The sequence below is a fragment of the Leptonychotes weddellii genome, chromosome 15 (genome assembly GCF_054177405.1).
Source record: "Leptonychotes weddellii isolate Sample4059 chromosome 15, ASM5417740v2, whole genome shotgun sequence".
NCBI lineage: Eukaryota > Metazoa > Chordata > Mammalia > Carnivora > Phocidae > Leptonychotes > Leptonychotes weddellii.
Genome location: NC_138383.1, coordinates 48,596,682 through 48,606,395, shown reverse-complemented (window position 1 = coordinate 48,606,395; position 9,714 = coordinate 48,596,682). Strand labels below are relative to the sequence as shown.

The 9,714-nt window shown below is 52.8% G+C and overlaps 2 protein-coding genes across 3 annotated transcripts in view; both read right to left on the bottom strand.

The window, feature by feature from the left end:
* Nucleotides 1–9,410, bottom strand: part of LOC102734673 (myosin-10-like) — a 26,462-nt gene extending 17,052 nt beyond the window's left edge. The window contains exons 1-2 of one of the 2 annotated variants that reach the window (XM_081805738.1): nt 9,257–9,410; nt 2,276–2,651 (exon numbers count right to left, since the gene is read on the bottom strand). In XM_081805738.1, coding sequence (XP_081661864.1) covers nt 2,276–2,651; nt 9,257–9,315 — 435 coding nt within the window. In that variant the 5' untranslated portion in view covers nt 9,316–9,410. The remainder of the gene's footprint in view (nt 1–2,275; nt 2,652–9,256) is intronic. The other variant, XM_081805739.1, reaches the window with a different exon arrangement.
* The window catches only part of RPL26 (ribosomal protein L26), a 225,024-nt gene that overhangs the window by 184,613 nt on the left and 30,697 nt on the right, over nt 1–9,714 (bottom strand). The window lies entirely within an intron of this gene.

Genomic DNA, 9,714 nt, shown 5'->3' with positions numbered 1-9,714 from the left:
AAAGAAGAAATAACAGAAAATAGAAAATATGTAGGACCCAGTAATAAAAACACCACGCATCCAAATGTGTGAGGTGAGCTAAAATCGTATTAGAGGAGAGACATTTACAGTTTTCAAATGCTTTTATTAGGAAAAGAGGATGAAAATTAATGACCTGAGAAGTTGGGAAGCCAGGGAGAATCCATCCAAAAAAAATATAAGGAACTAACGAAAGTAAACCTGTTACCAAAGTAACTTAATTAAGTGAACATACGTTAGAGCTCATCTCTAGAAATGTGTCCAAAGGTTCCCCCCACCCCCGCAAGGTACTATGGTGTCTACAACATGGCACCTTGACTTTTCACTTCACCTGACGGGTGAATCCCAACGCCCAGTACACATCCCTCCCGATCGTGGCTACTTGCAGCCCCACTCTCTTACTAGGATTCTTTACAGTCAAGTGCTCCAACTCCAGTCCTGGGTGGGAACCCTTCCTCCACCCCACTAACTGCACACACCACTGCCCCAAATTCCCAGCTCTGCTGCGACCTTAATGCTTCCAGAACTCAGACTGTCCTTCTGTAAAGAGTAAGGGGGGGGCCATGCTTTGACGAGAACCTGAGACATCATTTGGGGTCCCCGAGTTCAGCTGGGAAAAAAAAAAAAAATCAAACAAACTCAATAAAAGACACTTGCAAAGTCTTAGAATCATCTTGAGGCATGGCTACAAATGAACTAAAGTGTCTTTTCTTCTATTCCCTCTCTTTTGCCCACAGTCTCCTTCCCCTTTGTATTTCTCTTCTCTCTCCTCCTTGCAGGAACCGCAAGGTCCAAAATGGGGAGTCAAGGTAAAAAAGCTGGCAGAAAGGGTGCCTGGCTCCCTTCCACACTGCGGTTCCCCACAACCCTGGCGGAGTCCATTTCTAGCACCAGGCGGCACCCAAAACTCACCCCTGGCTCAAATCTGAGAGGTCAGCCGGTGATCGGACCCATCGTGCTCCCTCACTCCCACACATCCCACGCTGCGGTCTTGGCCGGGTTCTCAAGGCTGCTCCCCTGTGATGTCCTTACTCGTGGCTTCTCCTCTCCAAACCTTTTCCTTTTCAAGCCACCTTCCCAACCCTGGTGCCTCTTACTCACTTTGCACCTGACCTCACAGGGAAAAACAAAAACGAGAGGCCATCAGGCTTGACCGTGCCTACGTTAACAAAGGTCACGGAAGAACCTTTGAGTTCTCAGATCCTCCCCTGGCCAAAGATTCCAGCTCTAACTCTACCTTCTCCAAGAGCCCTTCACGGGCCCACTGTGGAGAGCCGTTCCCCTACTTACTCTATATCCCATAGTCCGGCTTCATTGCCTTATAGGATGTGTCAGGAAGGCAGGGCCCTGGCCTGTCCTGTTCATCACACTCTCCCAGCACCTAGAACATAGTAGGTGCTCCATAAATAGTCACTAACTACGCTAATTTCTATGGGGAAACTGGTTCTGATTTGCAGAGGTTCTGAATGATCGCGAGCCCCAACTGCACACCCCTTCATAAAATCCAACCGCTCTTTTCCAAATTCAGACCAGTACAACGTCAACTCTTCTCTCTGCTTGTTTTCATTCTCCATCAAAGGCCTCTATGACCTCTTTTAAATCGCTGCTACCTGCGTGTACCATCCCTTCAAACCTATTTTGTCATTCTAGAGTTTTCCTGTATCTGGCTTGCATTTTTCCGTTCTCCCTTGTCCCCTGGTATTTTCAATAATTTCTTCCACAAGGGCAGTGGCATCGCCAATGACAAGAACCCACATGTCAACCACTACGCACAGGACAACCCCAGCCTCAATCCCGCTCTGAACGGTTTCCTCTGAAAAACCTCAGTGTCCATCTTTCCCACTTCCCCGCGCCCGGGGACCCCGATGCTCTTGCTCTTCGCTGAATCCTCGGCCCTGGTTCCACGCCACACACCTGGACATCCGTGTGCCGTCTGTATCCTGCTATTCGTGCACCTCTTACCCCACACCCAGCTCCCCGGTCTTCCCGCCACGTGCTCTCCCCATCGTATCATGTTCCAGCAAACCGCTACGAAGTCTTCAACTACCACGTTCGTAAGTTTAATTGCACATCAGATTATGTAAAATTACATGTGAAGATGTAAAGTGGGGCAAGACTCAGTAAGCAAGACACAATCTATCTTTAAGACGAACGGTGACGTTAAACAGAGAGGGTGGGTAGTCCCCAATCTCACTGGACTCTGATGGTACATGTAATTTACACTAATTCCCGTGAGCAGTCAGCAGGGTGTACTCACATAGATCAGTCCTGAATAGTAGCGGTCCTTCAGGTTGTGTAAGACAGAAGCTTCGTTCAAGCAAGTCAATTCTGCCATATCCTCCACCTTGGAAAACTTGGGCGGGTTCATCTTCTGAATATCGTCTTTGTTGACCATCGCCTTCTTTCCGTTCTCTGCCAACTCCACCATAACCTCATCTCCCCTCTCCTCTTTTATACTTGCTGCCTCAAAACCGTGACGCTCGGATGGAATCCACACTAGCTTTTTAGCCGTCCAATCGGCCTGGGTGGCAGGGTTGTAGATGACCGCCCTGTCCACAAAGAGGTACCTCTCTGGGTCTTCGAGTCCAGTTCTCTGGGCCATTGTAAACAGGAGGATCCACGAGCAATTGTCTCTAGGGGAGGAGGAGGAGGAGGGCAAGGTTAGATGTTTAAAAATATACAATGATGCGCAGATTTTTACTCTTGCCGGGAACTTAAGATAAAACCTCTGGTAAACAGAAAGCATAACCTTTAGTCGAGGAGCCGGGGTACTGACCGAGCGTCCAGGGTAAATTTCAAGGGTGACCACAAATTATGCCTCTGGTTGTCTGAAGACCGCCCAAGACGTGCCCTCAGTTACCGAGGGCTGAAAAACAAGCAGGGGAGAAAGGCAGGGATCCAGGTAGGATTAAAATTTTTCCCCCTCTTCTTCCCCTCTTGCACCCTCACCACAAATTAAACACAAGTTAAGGAGGCAAAGGGTAAAGAGGACAAAGAAAACAAAGATGCATAATAAAAGGTCCAGGAGGGGGTGATGGAATCAGTGTGGCCAGGAGGATGTAGCTACGAAATGCATGGCCGGGGCCCGGGGCCCGGGGCCGGGGGACTAAAGCCTCGGGTCTCCACGGGCCTCCCGTTCTGCCTTCAGACAAGAGACTCAAAGTTCTTCCATACAAACACCCCCAACTCGGTCCCCCAGCTTCTCTGGGGCCCGTATGGTCTTAATGCGATCCAACGATGCCACAGTGGACAAGCGTGACTTGGCTTCCCGGGACAGCTACTCAAGCATGCAACTGGAGCTGGAGGCCTCACCCCCCCTCCCCGCAGCTGCTCCCGCCCCCCCCCCGGCTGCTCCCCAGCTCCTCTCCAGCAGCGCCCCATCATTCATCACTCCACTACCCTGCTCTCTTGCCACGAGACAGACTCTGGTGCGCCCACGTGTGCCCCTGAAGGCCGTGGGGCCCAGGAGCAAACTCCATGTTCCAGAGACGGTCTGACCCGGGCAGAAGAACGAGAACCACTAACCTAGGCCCCGTGGAGAAAAGCACTGTTTCTGGGGTGTTCGCAATTCATGTGTCTCAAGACCTAACTGGTCTGAGAACTCGCTTGCCATCGGCCATCGGCTGCAGCCTCACACACACTACTCTCAGTCTCGTCCTATACCCATGCAACTGACTTTCTGGATCCAAGGACAGCATTACAGTCCTCACTCACCTTCCCCAGGTGACTCATCACTCCTGCCTGACAGTATCTTTTCGGAATCCGATACCATCATTAAACACTTTTGTTATCACCCCAAATTCCAGGTTATTACAAATCTCAGAAGCATGGTTTCCATGACCTCATGCAAGTCAATGCAAGAAGCCAAGGAGTAACTAGTTTTGCTCTCTCACATCTTCCCAGCTTTTGTCTCCAACCCCACCACCCCCAGAATGATGGGGATTCTTAGCAGGCGAAAGACAGAAGGCTGCAAGGCTAATCACAGAATAGCCCAGGGGCGCCTGGCTGGCTCGGTCAGAAGGGCATGCGACTCTTGATCTCGGGATCATGAGTTCGAGCCCCACGTGGGGTATAGAGATTACTTAAAAAAAAATATCTTTAAAAAAAATAAAGTAGTCCAAAGTTGTTACAAGGCTCTTAGCCTTGAGTCCGCAGACAAATTTCAAGCTCCATGAAGTCACTGAAATGGTATAAAAATGTATACTTCAGGGAGTATTTGTTATAATGTAATGCATTATAAACATACATGGCCGAGGGCAAGGTTCTCAAACTTTGGTGTGTGCATGGGCAGCACGTAGGGAGTTTACAGAAGCACAGACTGAAGCCCCATCCCCAGAGTTTCCAATTCAGTAGAGTCTGGGGCAGAGCCTGGTAATTTGCATTCCTAACAAGTTCCCAGATGCAGCTGAGGCTGCTGGTCCTGGGACCACACTTTGAGAACCATCACTCCATGGTCTCTGGTTGCCATGGTGAGCCAATTTTGTTAGCAGGTATGCTGGGATAGAAAAAAAAAAAAGGTTGAAAACCAATGTTTTAGACTAATTCCTAACCTGATTTAAAGGATATGCTAATCTTTTTAAAATGATGGACTTGAATAAAACAAAAAAAATCACAAAACAAAACGAAGCCCAAAAAATCACCAAAGAGGTAACATTAATTAAGACTTCTATAAATAAAAAGGCTAACATATTTTCTATTTCTATTTCTATTAACTAAACTTGTATTTGCCGTCTTAGGCATTCTCGTGGCGGGGGGAGGTGATTCAGAAAATATTCCCCGGGCACATGTACATTCTGAAGAATGGTTTCCAAAGCCCATCATTACCTCTAGGGACTGGCTTTCATAAGACTATTAACACACTTTCTGTTTTTCCAAACTTATACTTTGCAAACTGCTCAGAAGAAGGGAGGCATGGCTCTGAGGTGGGAATCGTCCTAGATAAATCTGGACACGGACAAGAGGACATACATTCCGCGTTTACGATTGACGGCCTTTTAAAACAGAAAATACCCCACAATAACAAAATATGGTAACAAGTTACTCTTGTCATTAACAGGAACTGAATATCTCATATGACACCTCGGAAGAGGTCTTGCTGTCAGTAGGCATGCGCGCACACATTTCTTTAATTTTACATTGGGCATGTAATTATATGCTTAAATTTGGTGGATGGCTATAAATTAGAGTAGCTCAACAGGTCATTTCTGCAGCAGGCCTTTAAAAAATAAAGTAAATGATATATTTAAAAATTAGTTCACCAAATTGGTACATTTAAAATTTATCAGTATTTTTCCTAGGTGAGTAAATTCTTGTAATTTAAGGGAAAGAAACCAATAGGTCACAAAAACATAATTGCAAAATGCTCCGGGCTTTGTGGGGGGGAAATTACACATGCTCGTGTTTTTTTTTTTTTTAAAGGAACAGATAAAAATAAGTAAAATAAATAAATAAATATTAAAAAAGGAACAAAGAGTTATTGGGTCTTCACTGGGTAGTGAGATTACAAATTACTTTTACTTTTTACTTTTCCAGAGCTTTCTACGACTCATCAGACACTGAGAGGGCAGTTTCCTGTTCCTGGCTATCTGGTGGGCACCTAGCAGGCTCCTGGGTCCTCATGGGGGGAGGGGGGCTCTCCACCTCCTGACTAAACCTCCCATGCATGGTCCCTACCCCCACAGTGAGCCTCAACTTCTCCACAACCAAACACCTATCACTCCTTCCAATCCTGACCCAAATGCCACCCCCGGAGCTGTTCTTTTCAGGTCAATCTGGCAACTTAATCCTCCCCCTCCGAACATTTTCGACTGCTCTTCTGAGATTCTTCTTGCCCTCCCCTGCATGGTACCAGGGGGCTTAGCAGGTCGCAGGTATTCCAAGTGCTGTTTGGTTTGATAAGAGTTCGGGAGGCCAGTGGAAAGGTTTTGTTCAGTTTTAACTCTTCACGTGTGATCACCAGATATATTGTATTTTTTCCATTCCGTTGTACATGTGGTACCTGATCTTGATAATTCTGGTATTTAACAGTGAACCACTCCCAAATGCCTCACTTCACAGCATGGGGGGGGAACACCACAATTTTAAAAAAAGCAAATACTGTTCTGTATCATTAATTATGGACAGGCGCTATTCTAAGCAGTTTACCTTTATCAGCTCAGTCCTCACAACAGCCCTGTGAGGCAGGTACTATTAATATCTCTATTTTACAGATGAGGAACCCAAGGTAGAGAGAAAGCCAATAACCAGCCCAAGGTCACGGAGCTCACCAGTAGCAAAGCTAGGGCTAACCCTAGAGTTCCCGCAGGAATGCATACCACAACAATGGCAGGTGGGGGGGGCGGATTTTGAAGGGCGAGGAGCGCACTCCTCGATGCCTCTCCACTAAATAAAAATCCTATCGATTACAATGTCATGAGTGGAGGCTCAGCATTGAACACACCAGCACAATCTGATGAGGGCTTTACATTTAATAGAAAAAAACACCTCTCTATTGGAAAAAAGGGAATAAAGAACAAGTTCTTTGCCAGAGACGGAGGAAAGATAATCTGAAGGTTTTTGGTGTCATTTGAAATGAGTGCCTAATTATAGCTAAGTCATTTATCTGTATATGAAGGAGCCCCTTACAGAGCCAGAGCCCCACCCCCTTCATGGGTTTTAGACACACACACACCCCTGGGGCTCTGTCCCCCCCACCCCCGTAGCCATTTTTTACTTCCAGCGAAATGCCACCCAGCAAACTTCTCAGCTGCCTCCCAGCACCTATGTTGGGTACAGAGAGGGGAAAACAAGGGAATTTTGTGAATATCTTGTGAATAACTAGCTAAACAAAAATGATGGCTAAGTTATCCAGGACAGCACCTCCCTCTGTAACAGAGCAACTACGACAGAATCGTCCCACTTCGCTTTACCATCACCACTGCGGTCACTTACATGACTGGGACGTGCAAACCTATTAATTTACCCAAATTCACCTCAGCCAAATGAGCGCAAACACACACCAAACGCAAAAGGGAACTACCACTCTGTATGGCCCACACCATCTCTCAGTGAACATCTTCAGGCTGGGTATAAAATCTTTCTAAAATGTGGACACAACGCTAGGAATTTCAATCCCTCCTATAGGATGAGAAAGTACCCATAACCCGCTGAAGCACTGGGTCTCCGCGCCCCCCCCTCCCGTGCAACGTGCCCTTCAGAATTTCGTTCATCTGCTCTCCCATCCAGTCTGTCGTCTGTCTTCATTGTGATGATTTCCCTAAGGAGCCCAAATAAAAAGCCAACCTCTGGGGTCACATCCCTTCGCTGTCAAAAGCTCACGCTATACATCGCACAATTACACCATATGCTGTCTCCAGATAAGGCCGGGGAACAACCGAATTTAAGATGCCGAGTCGAGAGATGCATCAAATAAAATGGCCACTTTTTCAGCATCCAAGACCAGACAGGGCACACTTCAACGCCAAAAGCATGGGACTACAAGAATACTTGGGTCAGGGCAGACCGAGGAAGGAAATAAAATAAATAGATTAAAGTTTTCCAGACTGAGAGACTATGGAGAATGATGAAGCCCGACTCAAGGAATCCTCACTTCCAGCGTTAAAAAAAAAACAAAAACAAAATCTCGGCAAAGCCGAAGTATTACATTTAGTATATTATATTATTCAGCGAAAACAGCAGGCTTTGTTTCGTTGGCAGACTGGATCTACCCCGCCTGCTCTCCCCCTACCCCACCCCACCCCACCCCCTTGCATCCACCGCAGTGGGCTAGCAGGGAGCCGCAGAGGCCCGAAGACACAGATAACGGTCACAGGCAGAGGCCACACCACCCCAGCCTCCCTCCCCAGGCCCCGGCGCCCAGGCCGGCCAGGCTGGGGGCCCTCCCGGGTCCCTGGGCCGCACCCGCGCACCGCGGGCCCACAAAGCGCCCGCCAACGCCACGACTCCGCGGCTCCCACTTCGCCCCGACCCCATTCCAGTCCCATTTTACGGGATCAGGGTGTGACCCCAGCTGCAGAAGGCCAGCGAGGGAGTCCGCGGCGAGCCGTGCCCGGATCACTTACACAATAAAGGGATCCCGAGGCGAGAGCTGACCCTCCCCCGCGCGGCCGCCCTGCCGCAGCGCGCCCCCGCCACATTTCCCGCCTCGCCCCCCACCCCGCCCGGGCCTCGCCGGGCGTCCGGCCCCGGTCCCCGGCGGCCCCCGCCCGCCCTCCCGCCCCCAGCTCCTCCGGAGCCCACCCTCCGCGCGCCGGCGGCCGGCTGAGACCCTCGCCCGCCGCGCGCTGCCCCGGCCGTGCGGAGAAGCCCCTGCCCTCGGGTCTCCCCCACCCCACGGGGCCGGGAGCGTCGCCCGCCTTGGGAGCCTTGAGGAGCCCCGACCGCACCCGGGCTGCCCGGCCGGCCTAACCCGCCCGGGAACCCACCCAGGGGCCGGCCCTTCCTGTCCGGCGCCCCCCACCCACACCCGGGTCGCGCTTCCCAGCCCGCCCCAGGGCTCCCTCCCGTCCCGGGAGCCCCGAGACCCCCACCAGGGCACTAGGCCTCCCCAACCCCCGCGCCCCACGGACCTCACACGCCGAGGACCAGGTCCCTGCATCCCTACCCCCCCTCCGATCTCCATCCCCAGCCCCCCAGGGGTCGTCCCCCAGCACACCCAGACCCCGATCCCTGCAGGGGTCTCAAGCTCCAGGACCCCATTCCCCACCCTTCCAGAGGTCTCTCCACCCACTGGGGTTGGTTATCTTTCCCCCTTCCCTCCCCAGGGTCGGTCCCCGCACCAATCTCCGGCCCCGCAGTACAAGCCCTCCACCCAGAGCCCCCTCGGGCGTCCCCGTGCTCCCGCTTCGGCTCCGCTCCTGCCCTCCAGAGTCCCCCCCGTCCCCCGCCTCCCAGCCCGGGACCCTTCCCTCCCCCACAGCCGTCCCCCCGCCAGCCGCTGCCGCGCTCGAACCCGGGCAGCCGCACCTCTCACCTTCAGCCGAAGATGGTGGCGCCGGCGCACGTCCCCAGCCGCGACCACAGATCCGGCCCCTCAGTCCCAAACCCACCGCTGCCTCCGCCGGGCTCCTTTAGCACTGCTGCTCGGGGCTGCCCCACCCACTCCCACCCTCATTGGGCCAGCTCCACGCCCGTCACCGCCGCCCCCAGACCCACTGGTCCGTTTGCGCGCCCATCTCCAAGGGAAGACGTTAGCAACCCGAACGAAGCTACCTTCCCGAGGTCCGCTCCCTCCACCCACCTGGAAGGACGCTCATTGGCTCCCGCTCCCCGCCCAGGCCGCCGGGGCCCCAACCTCATAGGCCGCCCCGCACGCCCGTCATGGATTCCGGGAGGTGCGGCCGGGGCAGTGGCGGGCGATTGGCTGGCGCCCGCGGAGATGGACAACCGAGGCCGGCCGGGCGCCGGCGAGCCCGCGGGGCAGCGGCTGCGGACCCCGCAGGCGCCTCGGCCGTGCGGCCGCTGGGGCAGGTGTGCCGCGGCGGAAGCCCCGCGCTGCGCCCGGACGCGCCTCGGCCGGCGTCGGGCCGCCGCGGCAGCCCACTCGGGCGCCTCGCCGCCCCCTCTCCCTGCCGCAGCCGGCGTGTCCCGCGGCGGCACCGGCTGCCACCGCCGAGCCGCGGGCCCCCCGGCGCTGCCTGCAGGGGCGGGGCCGGAGCGCGGTCCAGAGGCCTTACGTCACCCCCGGAGCGGCGGGGG